The sequence below is a fragment of the Cuculus canorus genome, chromosome 17 (genome assembly GCF_017976375.1).
Source record: "Cuculus canorus isolate bCucCan1 chromosome 17, bCucCan1.pri, whole genome shotgun sequence".
Classification (NCBI taxonomy): domain Eukaryota; kingdom Metazoa; phylum Chordata; class Aves; order Cuculiformes; family Cuculidae; genus Cuculus; species Cuculus canorus.
The window spans coordinates 9,814,978-9,836,510 of NC_071417.1; the positions used below are offsets into that span (position 1 = coordinate 9,814,978).

Below are 21,533 nucleotides of genomic sequence, written 5' to 3' on the forward strand. Positions count from 1 at the left end.
AAGCAGACAAGGGGGGGCTGGGGGCGTTCATTAGAGCTTGGCGTTGTTCGCCTTGAATAATGGGCATCGGGGCGGGGGTGCAGGGCACATCCTACGCCCGCTCTGGCCGCAGTGGGAAGCGGCCGGCGGTTTGGGGCAGCTTCTCCTTTCTCAAGAAAGGAAGCCTTGAGCTCGGGAGTCACCGCTTGTGCCGCTGCTCAGACGCTTCTGCTTCCCCTCCGCCGCGCTCTGCCCAGCGCCGGGGCCTCCGCACCCACCCTGGCACCCTCCCACCGGGACAAACCCCCCTCCATCCCGGCAGCCCGCGGGGACATCCCCATCCCTCTGGGCCCACGTGCCTTGGGGCTGCGGGAGGACGACGACGTAGCTGGACAGACGGACGTCGCAGGCCGTCCCACACTCCAGCGGGATGGGATAGCGATGGAAGTGGTGCAGCATCTCCACGATGGAGGAGAAGCGGAGGTGTTGGACGCGGCACTGGCCCCGCTCCGTCAGCGCCAGCCGCAGGTGCTGCGGGGAGGAGTACAGACCTGTTACCCTTCCACCAGCTCCCTTGCTGGAGGAGACCAGGGGGAACATGGAGATATTTGGGGTGAGAGGGAACGAACGACCTTAGGATGATGTGCAGCATCCCCAGCCCACGGCGCCCTGCGTGCTGGAGGGTTTTGGCCCCCAGGAGTGGGGATGGGGCCACCAGCTCAGTGCAAACGCTGAGGCAGGGACCAGGCAAGGAGAGCATCTCCCTGGGGTGGGATGCAATGGGACAGGGATCGTGCCATGGTGGTGGCACTGCCCAAGGGGCTCCTGCAAGATTTCCTCCCCATCCCTACCCCAGCCCCTCTCCCGCCCGTACCTTTGCTCTGCCCTGGAAGTTGAAGGTGAGCACGTACTCGCCGCGGCGCGTCTCGCTCTGCCGCACCAGGAAGACGCCGTGGCCCTCCAGCCCCCCGAGCTGCACCAGCTGAGCTGCCTTCACGCGGGAGATGGGCCCGTGGAACCAGGGGCAGGAGGAGAGGAACTGCTCCGTCTTCGGCCCCGCCGCCTCCCCCGGGACCCTTGGCGTTGCCCCTGCCAGGGCACAGGGATGAGCACCCAGGGGAAGCAGGGATCCCCACCCCTCGCCCCGCTCCCCTCTGGCTCTGAACCTGCCACGCTGTTCGGGATCACCCAATCAGCCCGGCACGCAGAGACCCTTCGGAAAGGGATGCTCTGTCCCCAGGGTCACCTGGGCATCGCTGCTGCTCACCTTGGCTTAGGGTGTCGGGGCTGGTGGTGGGGCTGCTGGCCGCGGGGTTGGGGTGTCGGCATGCCAGGAGCTCGGGGTCACCCATATCGGACCTGCCGGGGATGTGAGAATCCAGGCTGAGTGCTGGTGGTGGGGAACCAGCACAGTGTTGGGGGACACGGAGAGGCTGTCCCCATTCCCAGGCTCAGGGCCATCCACTAGGTTCTTACCCTCTGCGCGCACACTCCCGGATCTCAGCCATCCAGGAGCTGAGCTGCTGCTCATCCCCGGCCTCGAACAGGACATCGGTGGCGTTGGTGACCTGGTGGACATCGGAGAGGGACGTGGGGGCTTCAGAGAGAGATGCGCATCCCCCTCCCACTTGGGGACTAACCCTGACCCAGCCAGGGCAGAGCATCTCCCACCTGCAATGCCGCATCCCCTTGTGCACCCCCCTTCCTGGGCTGGGAAGAGGAACCGAAATTTGGCACAGGAGCTTTTGGCAGCCACATGTATCCCAGAGGGTGGGAAAGGCCTTGGGGCTGGCTGCAGATCTCCTCACCCAGGCCCTACCTTGAGGACGAAGGTGTGGATGTTATCAGGCATCTCAAGGCGTGTGCACCTCCGCACCTCCTGGATGGTGGAGCAGACGGTGTGCAGCTTCGGCTTGGAGCTCTGCAGAGGGAAGCACAGCAGCTGAGATGAGTCCTGACACGCCCGCACCCCAAAATGCCACCCCGCATCCCACTCCTCCACTGGGATGGGGGTCTACCCTGGTGGGAGCAAACCAACACACAGCAGCTGGCAAGGAAATACCCAGCTCCGCAGGGAAATACCCTGCTGGGGAGGAAACACCCCCACAAGCAAGGAGATACCTGACACTGCCTGGCCACTGTTGGGGCATCTCAGGGGGGCTGAACGGCACCCACTGCAGGGGATCCACCTCGGTGGCCTCCCAAGGACCTGGCAGCAGAGGGATGGGAAGAGGGATAAGGGAGCTCCCAGCATAGCAGTGTGCGCCTGGGAAACTATGTGCACCAACGGGGAAATTGGGGTGCAGGCAGGGAGCAGCCTGGTTCAAGGGTCGGCACTCAGCGGCGGCGTGCTGAGAGCTCTCACAGCCAGTTTGGTGCTGACACAGGCAGATGACAAAATGCTGAGCAAACACTTCCAGAAAGGCTATCGCCACCCCTCCCGGCAGCTTTCAGTTCCTCTGCTGCCCCGCGTGCCCCATGCACCGGCGTGAGCCACCGAGCGCTGCGCGGCTGCTGCACGTGGCACGTGCCCAGCTGGGACCGGGTTGGATCCGGGGTGCCGTGGACCCTCCTGGGTGCAAAAGACCCCTGGGGCACCACTGCACCAGTGCTGGGTGATGGAGCTGACCCTTCCACGCTCATCCCTGCAGCCGGAGCCAAGCGTGCAGCTCTATGGATGAGCCATGCAGTTTGGCAAAGCCCATCCAGCACTGGTGTGTGCTGAGCACGCCTGTCCCCCTGCACCGGGCTTGCTGTCAGCACGGTGTGACAATATTTCAGCTGTCTGTGATTCACGAGGCAGGTTCAGCGTCCTACGAGCTGAGTCACCGCACCCTGTGGTGGCTCCGGTGACCCTCTCCGATCCAAAGCCACTGTCCCTGCGAGGCTGCCAGGCTTGCAGGCGCTTCACCACACGATGATATTTGCCAACCAAAGTGCCTGAATCTTGCTCTGAGCTTACAACGTTCGCGGCAAAGCCATCCCTGCCGTGTCCCAACCACCTGCACATCTCCAAGGAGGTCCCCCCTTGGGCAGTCTCCACACTCACTCAACCAAACTATGCTCAGATGCCTTTTTTTTTCCCCATCCCCCTTCCTTCCTTCCTCCCTCGACACTCTCGACCAAGGACTTGGTGTACTTTGGGGCCGGAAACGCAGCGTGAGAGGGATCAGCCCTTATCAGCACCGAGCTCTGCCAAAAAGAAAGTTCTTAGAAGTTGTTCGCCGAATGGCATCGTGCAACAGAGTTGGTGCTACCGCAGCCGCTCCCGGCACCCTCGGGCCCGTCGGCGACAGTGATTGCAGCAATCACTGTCGCCGATGGGCTCGGGGGTGCCGTGAGCCGCTGCGACGACACCAGTGCTTTATCCCAAAGGAGGTTTATTTTTTGCCATCCTTGGAAGGTAACAGAGTCCTGTGCAAAGTCCCGTGTGGACAAAGTGAAGGGGTTGCCTATCGTGGCTGTTTTCCCGCACGCGGGCTGTGACGCCCAGCACGTCCCCGAGCTTGTGAGCGTTGCCGTCATTATCGGCACACATCCCAAGCGCAGCATTGAGGTTGGCCTCCTGCTTTCCTAGGAAGTGGGAAATTCCAGGAAAAAGGAGTTCGGCGAAGCCCTTTGCGTCCGTCCCCACGGAGAGCGCAGAAGGGGCGCGTGAATAGAGAAGGAAATGATGTGGCAGAGAGATACAGCACCCGAAAAACCAGTCTGGCTTCGGAGAAGTGCCTACCACAGGGACGGTGCCCCCACCCCCTGAACCGCCACACCTGACCGCAAGATGCCCTGCTCGATGGCAGCCGGTACTGAGAAAGGGATTTCTTGGTAACCAAAACTGCACACTCAACACACTATGTGTTCGTCCGGTGCCCACGGACTGTTTCTCTGCAAGAGAGGTGCCACGGCAACATCGTGGGGCTGAGCACCCCTCTGCTCCCAGCTGGGCTTGGGATGCTCAGGATGCTTAGGATGTTGTCCCAGTTCAGTCTCCAGCCCAAATGGTATCAGCTCCCACTCTGGAGACTTCACCTCACTGTTCTCCAAAGGATCCTGCGCACATGGGGGAAACCTCAGCACAAGGCTGAGCACCTCCCAGAAGTCACCCAGGCAAAGGATGCCCCGCAAAGCTGCACTCCCAACCCTCAGGACACAGCAGTCTGTGTCATTCCTGCTTTTCACACCTGGCATGCAAAACTGGCCATCCTTGGGTGTGACACAGGGGATCTCTGGCTTACAGGGCTGACAGCAGCAGAATCTGTCCCAGCTCCCCTCGATGCCCTCTCCCTGACGGGAGCAGCTTGATGCTGCTGGGGACATCAGGTCACCCATGGGGACAACAGTCCCATTGGTTGGAGACTCACGTTGGCTCCTGACACCTACTTATATTTAGCACTTGAGAGCGGTGTCCCCCCACCTGCAACCTGCAGACCCCCCACTCTTTGCGGGTTTGTTCTTTGCAGGGGATTTTTCTAGAGTTTACAAACACGAAGCTTCCAGCTCTGTCCCCAGTGTCAAGGGACAAACTGGAAGACAGAGGAAAATGCGCCTAAGGCGAAACTCCCTCTTGCTCCCCGTTCAAAACATCTCACCAGAGCCCAAGGCTCAACCTGGGGAGAAAACCCCACCGCATCCCACATCCCTGCATCGTCGCCTGCCAGGAGGTGTCTCTGGGGTGACACGGGGAGCGCTGGCACCGCACAGGGAGTGCCACCACAGCACCCACGGCCACCAAACCCCTGGGGAGCGCGGGGCGGCGGGGAGAAAGTGGGATTTGCCAGCCTCTGCCGCTATAGGAAAGAGAGCGATGCCAGCTTGGCGCTGTAGTCGTGCCAGGAGCGTGAGCTGAAGGTCAGGCCAAGGTCACAGCTGCGCTCGGGCGTTGCAGGCGCGGAGAGGAGCTGCTGTGTTTCCGCCTTGCAAAGCCCTGGTAAAGCTCTCACCGCAGCTCCTTCACCCGCCACTTTCTTTCCTACCTGTGTTTACGCAAGGCCAGGGTGTGGGTGGCCGCGGTGCCAGGGGGTTGCCCATGCCAACGAGCGCTGCTGGCTCCTTTTGCTGCGATCCTCGCTCCGGCAGCCTTCCCAGCACACCTTTCCGCCTGCTTTTCTTGCTTTCATGTGTGAGCAGCAGCAAGGAAACCACCAGGCGGGAGGGCTGGCTCGACACAGCAAGTCCCCCTGCGCTTCTTCAAAAAGGATATTTTGGATTTATGTATTTTTCTTTTTTTTTTTTGGAAGCAAAACTCCTCCCAGCCTGCCCATACGTGCCAGGAAAGCCCTCCCTGCCACGCTCTGAGCCACTGCTGTAAGGAACACAACCTGCACGGATGCCCAGGGGACACTGCAAATGCTGGCAGAGCTTTTTTTTTGCTCAGGGGAAGAGGAAGGCAGACGGTTTTCCAAGAACAAGACTGAAATCACAGCGTCACGCTGCACACACCCGTGAGAGCCACGGGCACCTCTAGGTCTGCACCCACCGGCAGGGTGCCGGCACTCACCACCCACCCAAGCACCAGCGGGCTCAGCTCCCCAAAACAATGCCACCACCCACGATGCCGGTTTGCACAGGAGGGAGCTGGAGCACAGTGATGACAGCAACGGCACAGCGACGGCAGTGGTGGCACGGTGATGAGACTGGCAGCATGGCAATGATGGCAGTGGCACTTTGATGCTGGTGGTGGCACAGTGATGACAGTGGTGGCACAGTGATGACAGTGGCGGCATGGCAATGATGGCAGTGGCACGTTGATACTGGTGGTGGCACAGCAATGACGGTGGTGGCATGGTGATGAGACTGGCAGCATGGCAATGATGGCAGTGGCACTTTGATACTGGTGGTGGCACAGTGATGACAGTGGTGGCACAGTGATGACGGTGGAGGCACGATGATGAGACTGGCAGCATGGCAATGATGGCAGTGGCACATTGATGCTGGTGGTGGCACAGCAACGACAGTGGTGGCACAGTGATGCTGGTGGTGGCACAGCAATGACAGCGGTGGCACAGTCACAGGGCAAGCAGGCTGAGGCTGCACAGAGCAAATCCTTCGAGAGCAGCGGGCGCTGCTGCTGGCCCCTCCATTCCCCGGGGATTTCCCTGCGCTGGGTCTTTCGCTTCCACTCCGAGTCTCGCCACAGTAGGTGGGGAAGTGCCGTGAGCTCTTGTGCAAGGTCCCTGACGGATACGGGTGAGATTTGTTACTTCATGTAAATCACAGAGCCTGCCGTGTCCCCCTTTTGCAAGGGATAAACCTCAGCCGCAGAGTGCCCAGGCGTGGCTCAGTCCCATCAGGATGCCAGTGGATGGACAGACGGACAGACCGGGAGGCCACCGCGATCTACAGTGGTGCGAACGCTGGGTTACGCCGGCGTAAAACCACATCCCACGCCCACGGCCCTGGGGAGTTTTGTGAAGTTTCCCAGGAGCACAGAGACACACAGCCCCATCCCAGGGGATGCCGGGCGAACCAGAGGGGAAACACATCCCATCGCCCCAGCGCAGAGCAGTGAGGTGCCAGCGGGGGTCTCGTGGGGGACATCTAATATGCTGGAGGGTACAATGCGCCTGCTGCACTGGTGATTGTCCTTGGGGGGTTGTATCATGGATAATTCCATTCTCAGGGGCTTTGCATCACAGATAATCTCAGTGTTCGTCCTTAGGTGTTTTCACCATGGTTAAACTCAATGTCCATCCTCAAAGACTTTGCACCATAGATAATCCCAGCACATGTCTTTGGGTGTTTGCACCATGGCTAATCCCAGTGTTCATCCTCCGGGATTTGTACCATGGCTAATCCCGGCACTCCATGGGGCTGATAGCACAGCCAATCCCAAGGCTCCCCCTCAGGCATCCGCACCACGGCTGATCCCAAGGGTCTGCTCTGGGCCACCCTGTGCCAACGCAGGTGTTGAGGCTGAAATCACACTGATTCAGGCCATTTCCCTGCACAGTCCTGGCTTCTTACATGCCTCCTGCACCCTGTGTCCACAGCAGGGCACTCCCAGCACAGCTCATACCCTCAAAGCTCACCGTGGAGTATACCCTAGCGTGGCACACTCCAGCCTCTCTGCCTGCATGCAGAGCCTGTTCACTCTGAAACCTACTGACAGCAGCAGTAAGTGCCATCATGGGGTTCTCTGTTCTGGGTTTGTGGTACAGAGTGTAGGAAGCTTCCTGCCTCTGGTAAGCAAAGAAATACAAGAGGTGACCCCCACTGTAGGCTGCTGTGTGACCTCAACCGTCCCCAGACCATCACCTCCCCAAAAGCCCTCTCTGCCCACACCAAACCCCAGCCAGCATCCTCAACCCAGCAACATCAGAGGGACAAAAGAGTTTCCAAGACATCCTATTTCCAAGCATCCTCAATGCCTGCTGCAGCGGACAGAGCTGTCCCTGAGGGGACCGGGCTCGGCGGTGACAAGAGGCACTGTTGTGTTGGCCTGAAGCGTTGGCTCAGGGGCAGACGGGGCACAAAGCACCTTCTGTTCCCATCCCGAGTGGCTGCTGAGCGCCGGCAAACGGCGACGTGAGAAAACACAGCCTGGACCCCTGCCGACCCACTGAGCCCCTATTTCTTATTAAATTAAACCTGAAACACTGTGAAATGCAACCCCAAGAACCGCCAGGCAAATCCATTCCCGTGGGGAGGGATTTGGGGGGGGGTCTGGCTAGAACACCCCCCTCCCCATGCTCAGGACTGACTGCCCCTCTTTGTGCATTGATAAACCTCAGCGGCTGCCGGATCCACACGAATGAGTCAACACTCCCTCCTCAAAACCCTACAAATCACCCCAAAACCAGAGAGCCCAGCAGCTCACATTCCCAGTGGGGTTTGGGAAGACGAAGGCTATAAACAGGATCTGTAAACAGGCAGCCTTTGCCAGCCCTTTTATTTTAATTTTTTTATTTTAAGCCAAACTCGCTTCCAGCGTGGGCTGCTTCAAGAATTTCCTGGAATAAATAACAAGCGTGGAAAGTAAACAAGGTGTCTGCGTGCAAGCAGGAGCCGGCAGCAGCCAGAGACTGATTCACCCCAAAGCCTGACTCTGGAGAACTGGGGGATGTGGGGTGTCCAACACCAATCCCGTAGGATCCCCGTGGTCCCGAGGGCGTCCCAGGATTTGGCATCACCCTGCGGTTTTGCATCACCCAGGATGATGCAAGAGCTTCAAGAGCCCAAGCAGGGGCAGCCGATCCCCCCAGGTGGGTAATTTGAACCCAAATCAGGACGTGACCCTACCTGATGTTGTGTCCTGCCTGGCTGATGGAAGCAGGTCTTGCCCAAAATGCTTTGTTTTCAATCTAATCTCAAGATCATAGAATCGGAATGGTTTGAGTTGGAAGGGACCTTAAAGACTGTCTAATTCCAACCCCCTGCCATGGGCAGGGACATCTCCCACTAGACGAGGTCGCTCAAAGCCTGATTGAACCTGGCCTTGAACCCCTCCAGGGATGGGGCAGCCACAGCTTCTCTGGGCAGCCTGGGCCACTGCCTTCCCACTCTCATAGTGAAGAAATTCCTCCTTATGTCTGGTCTAAATCTTCCCATCTCCACTTTATAGCCAAGATCACTATGAACACCTCGATGCCCACCATGGGCATCGGTCAGAGCTGGGACGAGCTGCCCAGTGGCGAGGAGCAGGGTCCATCCTGGTCAAAGCCATCAGGATGAATCCTTCCAGACCCCACACTGCCTGCATAGGCTCTCATAAATATTTACCTTTGAAAGAAGCAGCACTCAGCCTTGAAACAACCACATCCTGGGCCATAAAACAGAAAAAAAAAAGAAAAAAGAAAGAAAAAAGGAAAGAAAGACGACAACCACCCAAAAAACCACCACCGGGCATCTCACACCAGCTGCCAGGGCTGAGCGGGAGCACCCTGCAGAGGCTCACAGGGAAGCAGCACAGTCCTTGAGTGCTTTCTGAGTCCCTTTTTCCTGTGGTTCTCTCACTATCTCCATTTTTCGCTCACTTCTTGGCTTACACGTGGTGTTTTCCTACCCTGTAGCATCCCTGCGAGGGAGACAGCACCGACTGCGAGCAGCCACGTGCTGGCAGGCAGCGAAGCATCACTGCCACGGGCAGGGAGGTCACAGTAGAGGGGCAAGACCCCCTCTCCCCGGTAGCAGCAAGGTGGATTTTAAAGGATGGAGTTAAAAAGAAAGGAAATCCTCCCAGCAACTCTCCTGCAAACCCCAACAACCCCAGTGCCCAGGACGCGGCAGGCTGGAGCTCCATCCCACACTCTTCCCCTCGCAACCCAATCAAGCTCCAGCGAGCTCCATCCCAGCAACACAGTTTCCAAAATAAGAAACTCTGCTCTTCAGCAATTAAGGCTGGGGCTGTGGTTACTCTGCTAAAAGTGTTTTTTCCGTGCATGACCAAGGATGGAAAAAGTTGTGGTTAATCAATGACAAATAACCTTTTGTCTCATCAGTCTCCCCCTGCGCGTCCTCACCCTGTGATACCAAAAAACCAACAAAAACCAAAAAAAACCGAGGGGGGAAATAAATAAAAAGTCACCACCAAAAATCTCAAAAAGCCGAAAGGATGCCCAGCCCCACACGCCTTCGAAGAACAGCGAGTGGTGCAGCACTGAAAGTGAAGCGGCGAGGGGACACGCCACCCGCCCTTCTTGGAGGTGAAAGTCTGCAGGCGGGTTTCGGTGAAGCTCCGGGTGCCTTTGGGTGCGGTTTCGCCTCTCCCGAGGGAATCGCAGTACATCCAAACCCCTCCGACTCTTAACCAATGGCAGTTTTCCCAGCTTGTGCCCTGGAGCTGTCAGGAAACGGATGTGGTCCCTGAGGTTGCTGGGAGAGGGATGTCAGGAGAGGGATGAGGTCTCTGGAGGTTCCAGGTGAAGGGATGCGGTCCCTGGAGGTCCTGTGAGACGAATGCAGCCCCTGGAGTTGTCAAGTTGTCATGAGAGGGATGCAGTCCCTGGGAGATGCCAGGAGAGGGATGAGGCCCCTGGAGATGCTATAAAAAGGATGCGGTCCCTAGGGTTCCTGGGAGAGGGATGCAGCCCATGAGAAGGATGCCAGGAGAAGGATGTTGCCCCTGGAGATGCAGGCTCAGGGATGCAACCCCAGGAGAAGGATGCAGCTCTCTGGCCACGTGCTGTCCAGCCACCAAAGGACAATGCTTTTGGCGACACTGGGTCACTCTTGGCCTCAGGAGCAACGCAACAACCCCTGCCAGCCTGGCATTGTCTAACATTTTTCATTGCAACAAAGAGAGGAAAAATTGTGTCAGGAGCTAGCTTGCCCCCGGGCAAACCATGGGGATGAGGGCAGGAGCACACATAGTCCAGCCCGCTCCAGCTCACAGGACTGAGGACACCAACTGGGATCCAAACTGACACAAAAGTGCCCTATCCCAGGATGACGACAGGACACTGAGATGCTTTCCTTCACCAGTAAACCTCTTCCTGCAAGGGCAACTGTTGCCTGCAGGCTCCAGCAAGTCCTTCAAGCCACTCATGGTGGTCCTAGGAGGAAAAGACCATTTTGCACCGTTTTGTGCAAGAATAGAGGAATGGAGGAGCTCACAAGGCTGCAACAGCTTGAGGACATTTGTGCACCCAATTTGCTGCATCCAGTTTTTCAGCATAATTATAGGTCACTAATAAGAGGAAACATGCTTTGGTTTTTGAAGCAAAGCATTGTGCTGCAGAAGAGGGGGTTTGCTCAAGTCCCTGCCTGGGACAGGGATGCAAACACAGCTGCTGCTGGGGTCAAGGCTTCCCAAAACGTGGCCTCTCCATCCCCGCAGGCAGGAACCAGCAACAGTTCCCCCTCCACCACTGCTTCTCCGTATGTTCTCAGCTGAGTCCCTTAAGGCTGAGTTTGAGCAGCCCCAATTGCTCCTGGAGGCACAATGCAGCTCCAGGAGGAGCGGGGATGGGGACCACAACATCAGGATATCCCCCACATCACGCCTGGCCGGCTGCTACACGGAGCACCAGCGCTGAACTGCAGCCCAGCAGCACAGGACCTGCTTGCTCAGGCGGTGGCAGTTCTCAGAAACCAACTTCAGGTGAAAGGAAGGGGAAAAACAAAGAAAAAAATAAAGAGAGTGAGAAAAAAAGGAAGCCAAAGCAGTCTCACGCTGAGCAGAGATAAAAATACTGCTCCTCCTGCGACCACGGCTGCAGGCATACGAGCCTTGACACAGACACCACGGGGTTTTCACCGGAAGGAGTCTTCCCGGCTAGTTTCGGCATGCCATCAATTTACGGGATGCACTGGATTTCATTAAAACACTATAAAGAAACCAGCACAAATGCAAATCCCATTTCCCTTCTCCTTCCTGTAAAAACATCTGGTCAACAGAAACAGCTCGGGACATTGCCGTTGCAAATCCCAGTTCTCCTGGAGTTTGAGATTTGGCCATTCAACAGGCACTCGGGGCTGGGGCTCAGCTGATGAGCAGGGCTGTCCTGAAACCTGTGTTGCCACCTTTGGCTTAAATTTATGAAGGCGGAGAGCTCTCAGAGCTACCCAGTCCTACGAGAGATATGAGAACAAATGGTAGAGGAGAAAGCCCGTAGTGCTTCCACAGAAAGCAGGGAGGATGGGCGAGCATTGCCCTCGTACTAGACATTAGAGAATCCACCTGTGCTGCACGCCTGGGACCAGACCCAGGGTTTCTCGAGCTCTCCTGTGCACATGTATACACACGCATCAATACAAGCACTATAGACACCTCGATATCCCCCTGCCCCAAGTGCTCTGCACACCAGGATGGCCCCACTGGTGCTGGGTCTCGCCCCAGCAGCCTCGTGCTGCAGAGCATCATCACCTCCTCCTGGCACTGGTCGGCGGCACAGCATCTTCACCCCCCTCTCCAGCACACCAGCACCCTCCAGCGTGCCCCCAGGGCAGGGGTCCGGGTGCCCTGAGCCCACCAGTAACCTGCAGCCAGGCTGTGACCCACTCCCAGCAGAGCTCCGGATCCAACTGTCTCCAAATTCCTCCTTTGCAACATCATTTTTCCAGCATTCAAGACGGGAAGGAACGATGCCAAAAGTGACCCGGCAAGCATGGAAAGCCCAATCTCATCCAACTGAAGCTCCCATAAGACCAGCAAGCACATCCATGTGGGATGGGATGCCCACAGCAGGCAGCACCGCAGGGATCGCCGGCAGCTCCAGCATGGCTCACCGACACTCACCCCGTCACGCCGCTGCAGCCGCCCAAGGAATAAATGGGATTAGGGCTCTTCAAAGCCCCCCGCTCCCTTTGATGCCAGGCATGCTACAGGATTAGGAAGAGAAGCCCCGCTGGAGCACACTGGGGAAAAGCAGCGGGGAAAATAAGATAAAAGCTGGTAGGAGCAGAGTGATGGAGCAGCAGCCAAGCCCTGATGGGGCACATGCGGAGCCACCCCTTTTCCCCACGTCCCCTGCCTTTCCGAAGTCATCGCAAGGCACTGAATATTTAGGGGCTTGGCTTGATGCTGTAAAGCTGGGCTGAATTTAAATATGATGTAATGATATTTAAATATGTAAATATGTAATCATACTTAAACGGTAGAAAGGGAAAAGAGGGGCGCACTTCAGGGATGAGAGACCCCAAAGACTGTTTTTACAGTTGCTTATTTAAAACCATTAATTTTTCACGTCGATCCACAGCGTCTTCAAATCAGAAACAGAGCCACACCACCAGGGAAAGGCAGCAGCAAAGCCCTGCGAGCATCTCAAGGCCTGAAGATGGAGGGGAGGGGGCTCCCTGAGGTCTTCCCCAGGGGGTTACTGGTTATTACTTACTTATTTTGAAGGAGTAAAAAAATAAAACACCAAGAAGCTGTCCTGTTGCCACCGCTAAAGCATTTGCCCCCTTGCTGGCTTTGGGGAGTGGGACCCATCAGCCCATAGGGGGCTCTTCACCGCCCCCAGAATTCAACTGCAGTTACTGGGAAAGGGGTTGGATAGATTCTCCTGTAAAGGAGACAGGATTTGGCCCTGTCCCAATTAATTAGAAAGGAAGGACCCACCCTGAGAGTATTTGCACAGGAAGCAATTTACTCATGGATTCAGCGAGGAACATCCCCCCTTCCAGGGACCTGGCTGAGAAAATCCCCTGCTCGAGGCCCCGTGGAGCGCAGGGTCCAAGCCTCACAGTGACTGGGACTCACTGGGAAATCTCTGTGGGATGAAGACTTGTTGCAAACTATAAGGATTAATGATGCAGTGCTGGGTGAACTTGTTAAATATCTTGTTTTAAATGCCTATGGGTCAAAGCTGGTCAGGGGCTGTGAGGAGAGGTGTGCTGTGCGCTGGGCTTGTTTTCCAAGGGGAGGGAAGGGGAAAAATAGACAAAAAGAGGGAAAAAAGGTGGGGGGAAGCAGTGTCTGCAAGCACCAGGTCCTGGCAGCAGGTGGGATGCAGCAGGGGCCCAAATGGAGACTCATCCTGCAGGGCATGAGTGCTGCTCCGGTGTGGAAATGCCAATGGCACAAAGGTTCTGCCCAAAAGCCTTTGGAGGAGAAGGCTGGGCAGAAAGGACAGCTCAGATCTCCTTCACGGCTGCGCTGGGACATTGGGGGTTCTACCCGGTGTGAAGGCAGCCAAATCCACTGCAGAAATAACGTGAACAGGCAAAAAAAAATAAAAATGGTCAGGGGGTTGGGGCACAGGCGGTGCCCCTGGAGGGGTGTGCTCAGCCCCAGCTGCCAGGGAGCACAGCCGCCCCTGGGAGCGCGTCCCCTCGCTTCACTTTTATTTCTGGCTCTCGCACAGCCCCAAGGGCAGGTGTGGGCAACAGCCACCGAGGATGAGGAGGAGCGAAGCCAACAGATTTGGCAGGAATGCCTGAAACAGCAGCAGCCGGGCTGTTCCCTCTGGTGGGGTCTGATGTGCCCAGTGCCACCGGGGTCAGCTGGGGGGTGGACCATGCCAGCACCCAGAGGTGCTGCCTGGCTGCTGGGAGCACCCTCCAAGAGCCCCAAAGCGATGCTGTTTGGAACCAGACCTCTTTGTGCTCCAGGATGGGGACAGATGCTCCCATAGGGACAAACAGCCGCAATCCCTTGAGCTTTAAAACCACTTTTTACTTTCACATTTTACAGTTTTGGTGTCGTTTCTTTTTTTTTTTTTCTTTTAATATTTAATATTGGTGTTGTTGACAGAAATAGCAGGAATTTATTGGGCTGCTCCCTGGCCCGGTGCCACAGTGAACAGCAAACACAGCCCAAAGGCAGGGACCTGGCTCTACCTGAGGTTTCCTCCCTCCGAAGCGCAACTCGGTCATCAAAGTTAAACAAGCACGAGAAGAAAAAAAAGGAAAAAGAGAAACCCCAGCCTATCACGCCTGCGTAAGGCCTGCCATGTGAAGGAACTGCCTTTTTAAAGATTAAACACCACTGCTCCCCCCGTGTCGCTCCCCGTTCACTTACATCCTGCATCATCTCCGCTCCAGCCCCAGTCTAAGCACCGCAGGAGCTCCCTGGGGCAGCAGAGATCTGAATGTCTAGCCACAAAAGTACTTACAAAAATAAAATTAAAGTCCCTTACAGGTCCCGTGGGGAGCAGAGGGAGGCGCAAAGCCTAATTCCTATTTTCCCCTTCCTTTCCCAGCTTGCCCAGGCCATCAGATGCTCTGGTTGCTGAAGCCACAGCACAGCAGGGACGGGGTGAATTTGAGGTTTGCCAGACCCGCCTGGCCGGGATGAGCCCACGGGGGTGGTAGGGATGAGTGGGATGGAGACTGGTGGCCTCCATGCTCAGCTCACAAGGCAGGCACTCTGCTCCTAGCTGGAAAACCCAGGTTTGGGGGCCCAGCAGGGAGAAATGCAATTGCATTTCAACAGATTGCAATAATTAGCGTGCGCTTCACCCTCAGCGCAAGGTCACAGCATCTTTCACCCCCTAAAACGCAAACCTGCAACAGTGGCTCAGCTCTCCTTCTCAGAGGTCTTAAACTGAGTGCAGCCTTGTGTGGCTGCAATGGAGAAAGAGCAGCAGCAAAGCAAACACGTTTGGGTCCTGGGCTTCTGCCCAGACATCGTTTGTGGTGAGAAACCCTCGATGATGAGGGACATACTGTGGCCTTGCTCCTTCCCCTGGGGTACGCTGACACCCTGGGATCATCCCCAACCCACTGCCGAGGGACCCGCAGCATCGCCTGGCCGAAACGGGCAAAGAGCCGGCAGGTCCTTACCTTGGGTGGGTCGAAGAGCTCAAGCACGTACTCCTCGTTGTCAGAGGTCCCCGCTCGCCGCAGCACCAGGCGGCAGCGCTGCCAGCGTGTCCCGCTGTCCAGGGAGGTCTCGTCCAACAGCCCGTACTTGAGGAGCCCCTCCTTGCGCACCTCGGGGGGCTGCTCCCGCGACAGCCCCCACGGCAGGATGCGCTTGCCCAGTCCCGGCTTGAGAGCTGCCTCCGCCACCGCCTCCCCATCGCCATCCCCAGGGATGGCATCCGAGGAACGGCGTCGGAAGAAGCTGCGCCAGCTCCTGCGCAGCTGGCTGAGCGAAAAGGGCCGCCGTGCTGGTCCCGCCAGCTCCTCTGAGCTCCAGGACTTGTGGAGCCCTCCTGGAGCAGCCTCTGGGGCTCGGCTGGGCTGCTCGGGGTGAGCGCCTGGCTCTGCATCAGCTTTAGTGGTAACCGTGCCCAAGGAGGCATCCATGTGCCGCCGGTGCGTCTCCCGGTAATCCCGTGCAGGGCCAGCAGGGAGGATGCGGAGCTGGTTCATGGCGAAGCCCTCCTTCACCTCATGGCAGAAGTACTGCTGGAAGAGGTCGGTGAATTGCACCGAGAAGTTCTCGGCAGCCAGGAGGTCATGGTGCGGGTGCTCGGTGGCGAAGCGCAGGTAGTGCCGTGCCAGCTCCTTGGCGGTGCTGATGGCGTGCAGCTCGCAGAACTCATGCCAGCCCCGGGGATGCGCTGGCGTGCCGGCTGGCAGAGTGTGCCCATTCATTGCCGTGGCTCCAGCGAGGTGGCCGCGCTGCAAGACAGAGCACACCGGTGGTGTCAGGGTAGTCCCAATCCATCCCCCCCGTGCCCCAGGAGCCCCCGGCCGGCACAACCACACACACTCCAGATGTGCACCGGCGGGGCAAGTGGCCCAGGGTACACCATGGTTAGCTTGGCCTCCAGTCAAAGCCGCTTCATTCACCGGGGCAGAGCACGGGGACAGGCACCGCAGCCAGCTGGGGGGGGTCCAGCGTCCCCATAAGCGGCCGTGGAAGCAAGTGCTATGGCTCACCGCTCGCCACAGGCAGTCGCCATGCAAGATACCGAGCTCCCAGCCACAGGGCAGCACCTTGCATTCCCATCCCCACCTGGCAGGGCCGTGCCTCAGTTTCCCCACCTGTGAGGTGGGGTGCAGGCAGGTCTCGGAGCGGGGTGTCTGCGCAGCTTCCTGCCCGCACAGCTGCCTGCAGCTGCCCGCCGCCCCGCGGGGACGCCCGGCCGGGCTGCATCCGCTCTCCTCCTGCCAAGACTTTGCAGCGCCGATGGGTTTCCCTCCAGGGACCTATTTCAGCGGAGCTGATAAAACTGGAGTGGGGGCGGGAGGAGAGGAAACAACAAGAAAAGCTGCAGAAATCCAGGGACAGAGGGGGCTCTCCTGCCAGATTCACCCAGACCCACCGGCCTGGGAAGATGCGGTTGCATCGCTGGCATGGCCGGGGATGAACATGCCTCCCGGCAAAGACCGAGGGGCCGTTGGGCTCCAGCAAACCATGCCGTATCTCTACCCTGAGCAGATTTAGCCGTGAAGCCAATCTGACAGCACCCATGGCCGGTACACAGCCGTCCCAACGTGTCCGGCTGAGCCCAGCAGCAGCGTCCCCCACGGCCAGCCCGGTTGTGCCGTGCTGCTTACCGCCAAACCTCGTGCTCAGCCGCGGCACTTATCGGAGCCATGCACTCCGCTTGGGCAGGAAACACCAGCCAACCCACCCCAGTCCTGCTGCGCCAGCACGGATGGGCACTGCCGCCTCCCTAAAACTCCTGCTGCCCGGTGGCAGCGCCCCAGTTGCCGGGAAGGGAGGAAAAGTGATTGCATTAGTTGGAGGGAGGAAAAAGTCAAACGAAAACGGGGGGCTGGGAGGAAGCGAGCGAGGCGATGCGGAGCACAGCACATCTTGTTTGCAGCCGGGGAGGCGATAACGCCGGGAAGCGGACCTCTATCTCTGCCCACCCGCTGCCCTTCCTAGTACGTCCTGCGAAGTTCGTAGGCGAGGGGAGATGTTATCTGTCCCGCGCCAGCCTCGCCAGGGCCCGACTTCTCAGAAGAGCCGCCCGAGGCTTGGGGCCGGCCAGCATTGCGGCAGTGGCGGGCGGGCGTCCGCCTGCAGCCTGGCTGAACCCCCCGGCGAGGCCCCTGCGCGCAGCCGTCTATCAACACCACCAGCCTGCCAATGACTCAGCATCCTCTGGCTGCGCTCCCGCTTCCTCCCAGCACCCAAGGAATTGCTGCCGCCGGCACCACCGGCGCTGCCAGCACGCGCGGTGGGATGCTTCCCCAAAACGCAGAAGGAAGCGGGACTCTCACACAGACAACTCCTCAGGCAGGCAGAAGATTCCCAGGACAGGGAATCGGCCTTCTGGCTTGCTCCACACCGGCTTTGGCAGAGGTTTGTGGCGCGGGAAAAGCTGGGCTTCGCCTCTGCTATGCGTCGGGAAGCAGCCAAAGGCCATCTCCGGCAGCAATGTGCTTTTTCCAACCAGCGCAACGATGGGAAATACACCCCCAGCATTTCCTCCCGCCAGCACCAGTACAAACCACTACGCTGCCCTTCCTGCTCCTGCCCAGCGCACTTCCCACAAGGAAACAGCTATCCTGGCTATCTTGGTTGAATCCCCAGTTGAGCTCCTGGAGCAGCACAAGCCCCCACTGAGCCCCCTGCTCTTCCACTCAGCCTCTGCTTTCAGCAAGGACACATCGCAGGGATGTAAGTGCCAGCTGCCGGGTGGGATTCTCCCTGCTCCAGCCCGTCGTGCTCCACAATGCCAGATTTCAGCAGCCAGTGGCTCTAAGGCAGAATCTACAACTGCATCCCTTTACACTCCATATGTTCTTACAAAAGGCTCCTGGCTGTCCTATGCGTCTCCACTGAGCCGGAGGACCTGTCGCAAGAGCTAATTGCTTTGATTTGCACTGAATGGAGAATCCAGCCCACCCTCGGACACGCCGCAGCCACTGGAAAATGCTGCACGGCACCCAGCCCGCCCTGCCTCAGGGCTGTTTTCAGGTGCTGGGGTTGTTTTGGGGTGCTGGGCCAAGAGCTCAAGGAAGAACAGGATGGGACGGACCGGCTGTGGGCTGGCTTTGATGCAGGCTGGGGCAGCGAGCCCCGACTTGCACAGGATCCAGCCCTGCAGCCAAGCCACCCCGGGAGGTTTCATTAAACTCTTGCCCAACCTGGCGGGTGTCACTGCGGCAGCGGGTGCTGGCACTCACCGGGATGGTAACCTGCACTTGGAGCCAGGAATGGGTTATTTGTGCCTTGGTGGTGGCAAAAATCCCAATAAACGCATTTGTTGCTAATTGCAGCCAGAGGAGCCGGCAGCACCAAGCAGCACCGGGGGCAACGCTGGGAGCCAACACTGCAGTTCCGCCACCCAATCCTGCAGGATAAGTGGTTCAGAGCCATCCACTGGCCTTGGAGGGTCCGCAGGATCCGGCCCGCCGCCTGCCTACCACAGAACAGCCAAGCAGGGGGCTGTGGCTGTGCAGGCAGCGCACCCTCCAGCACCCTGCACTGCAAATCCAGCCTCGAAGGGGAATGGTACAGAGCAGAGACTGTGACACCGTGCCAGGTGCCGAGCGAGGTGTGCTCACACACACGTGTGCACAGGCAGCCCCGGAGCATGTGCAGCACAGCCAATGCGCCGCGATCTGAAAATGAAACCAGCTCCAACTCCCCTCCATGCCAGGAACATGCATGGCACCAGCGTAAATAGGAAATCTGATTTATGGGCCAGCTCTCCCAGAAACAACTGTTCACTAGCTGGAGGAAAAGTGGCCAGTGGCATTTTCTTCTCCCTTCTGCAAGCACACCACTATCCAAAGTTCACCCAAAGGACTATTTTGAGGAGGGAGCGAAGCGAGGGGCTGGGAGACACCCTTGCCAGCCCCACAGCTCCTGGCTTCCCGAGTGGCAGAAATACAAAGTTCCCACAATCCCAAGAGCAGGAACATTGTTCCTTCCCAGGATGTCCTCCATGAAAAGAGCTATTCTGAGCCGGCAGCAGCCTTTCTTGGCACAGCCCCGCAGCCGGCTCGCGAGGCAGCTATAAAAGGCTGAGTTACAATGAACAGCACTTTTCAATGGGAGAGCATCCGGTGCAGGGGGCTGAGGGAGATGCAGGTCCCTGGGGGGACCTGGAGGGATGCGGGTCCCCAGGGGACCAGCCCACCAGGGTGGGCTTGCAAGGGCTGGATGGTGCAGATCATCCCCCCTGGGATGGCGCCAATGCACCCCCACAGCCCTTCTCTGCATCCCGATCCCCCAGGGACCAAGGTGATGGATGCTGGAGGACCAGCTGGATGCAACCCTAGGTTGAGAGTGTGGGGCACTGTGGCCATTTGGGGTTGGACATGGAGACACAGCTGCGCAGAGAGTCAGGAGGAGCTGGCTGCAGCAGGAGAGGCGGGAGAGGATCCAGCTGCAGCCTCCCAGTGTGGGCTAAGGAGAGGTGACAGAAGGGAGCACCCTGATTGTGGGTCACAACACGACAAATTCGTAGCACATGCCCTGCCCCGGGCACGCTCACTGCAGAGTGAGCACAGCCATGGAAAGCCCCACAAAGTTTTATTGCTGCCCTTCAGCCAAGCCTTTTCTCCCTCCCAGCAGCCTGCTTTCACCAGTGGGGTAAATATTACTGATTTACCCCCAAAGAGAACAGAAAGCCCCAGCCTAGACACCCAGGGCAGCATGGAAGGCAAGGAAGGTGACAGTCCCCCTACCTCCCCCTCCAAACAGCACCCACATATTTACAGCATCACTATAAGAAAGCTGAGGCCGTTTGTGCATCAGGCTAACACAGTACACCAGGGCAGGAACTGCCTGGCACCGCTCCGCTCTCTGGGAGCAGCTCCCTGTGGTGGTGTGGATTCTCTGGGGTCTCATAGAAGGTGATAGCACAGCACCATCGCTCCCCTGACCCACCAGCTGTTTCCACACAGGCTGGAGGACTCCAGGGGTCTGAGGACCTTCTCTCCCTCTCCTTCAGCTGAACTGAACCAACAAACTCCATGACAGAGGGGCAGGTCAGAGAGACCCCACCATACGCTGATATAGGCTGTCTTCTTAGGAAGTAGGGTTAGAAGCCAGGAGACTTGGAGGGCTGATTTTACTCTCCTCTCCCCACTTTCTCGCGGGACACATACAGCCCTTATTTGACCGCCTGGCACTATGCAACTTGCTGTATTAAAGGCCAGAGCTGTCCTTAATCTATGGCTCTGCGCGGGCTGAGCAGGACTGCAGACCTCTGGGGATGCAGCTGATGCTACAGCACTTCAAATCCAGGGAAACCCACGCATTTGACTTCCCCTGATTGCTCCCCTGGGACAGACAGGATGGACACAGTCCATGCTGAACCCATCTTGGGCCAAACATAAGCTCCAGACTTGCTTGGCCTGCAGGAGCTTCCCAGGACAAGCCTCTACAGCCAGCCCAGTTCCCCAAAGACCTTCTGCCTGCTCCCATTCACCCAAGTGCCCATCACTGTGGCGTCTGGCACCCTGCAGCCCAGTTGACATCATCATGCTCTCCTACACCCACTGCCTGCGGGAAAAAAAAACAGCAGCAGGGTGGCCTCTTTTGACAGGGTTTGTTTTGTTGCATGAAATGAATCGCTGCAGTGTAGGCGTGGGAGAAGCCGGGCTCCCAGGGGAGCAGCCGGCTGGGGGTCCCCAGCTTTGTCCACAGAGACCGTGGGGAGCAGCCGGCAGCTCAACCTCTGCTGACCCGGCTCTCCCTCCTCATGGCAGAGGTGCCTCTTTGGGCTGGATTTGGCCCTTCCTCCTCGCCAGCAGCGCTGCCAGTACCACAAACCCCGCCAGCGCTCAGCTCTTGCACTTTCACTTCATCTTACCCGCTGGGATTTGTCCAGACGTCTTCGCAGTGCCGGGGTCAGTCCCCGGCAGCCCTATGGGTGGGGAGAGTTTGCTCTGGAGGAGGAGGATGCAAGACCTCTCGAAAGCCACTGGCACTTACACCCACATCTCTCTGGCATGATACGCGGTGCTGGCAGACCTGCTGCCCCGTGAGCTCCAGTGAAACCAAAACAGATTTTTTTCAGAGACAATAAATACATAAAAGTAAAGATGAAAATAAAAGCGGGATTGGGGGGGAGGAGGGGGAATGCACAGGGACGAGGCTTTCCTGCACCAAAAGCAAGTTAAAAAGAAATCCGAGGCGCCAATCTGGTCCCAAACAAGTCAAAGTGAAACCTGCCAGTAATTTCATAGGTCTTTAAACTCCAATTCCATAACGTGTCAGCAAAGCCCGGCGGCAGACGGGGACACACGAGAGCAGGCAGTGCCAGGTCCCCGCGCCGGCCACCTCTTCCTTCAGCTGCTCTTCTTACCTAAGCAGAGCA

The 21,533-nt window shown here is 58.0% G+C and overlaps 1 protein-coding gene across 6 annotated transcripts in view; it reads right to left on the minus strand.

Moving 5' to 3' along the window:
* SH2B3 (SH2B adaptor protein 3) overlaps nt 1-21,533 on the minus strand; it is a 30,528-nt gene that overhangs the window by 4,894 nt on the left and 4,101 nt on the right. For 2 of the 6 annotated variants that reach the window (XM_054082355.1, XM_054082359.1), the window contains exons 2-7: nt 15,139-15,924; nt 1,799-1,900; nt 1,456-1,547; nt 1,247-1,338; nt 854-1,068; nt 339-510 (exon numbers count right to left, since the gene is read on the minus strand). In XM_054082355.1, the coding sequence (XP_053938330.1) occupies nt 339-510; nt 854-1,068; nt 1,247-1,338; nt 1,456-1,547; nt 1,799-1,900; nt 15,139-15,897 (1,432 nt within the window). In that variant the 5' untranslated portion in view covers nt 15,898-15,924. The other 4 variants (XM_054082356.1, XM_054082357.1, XM_054082354.1 and 1 more) reach the window with 4 other exon arrangements.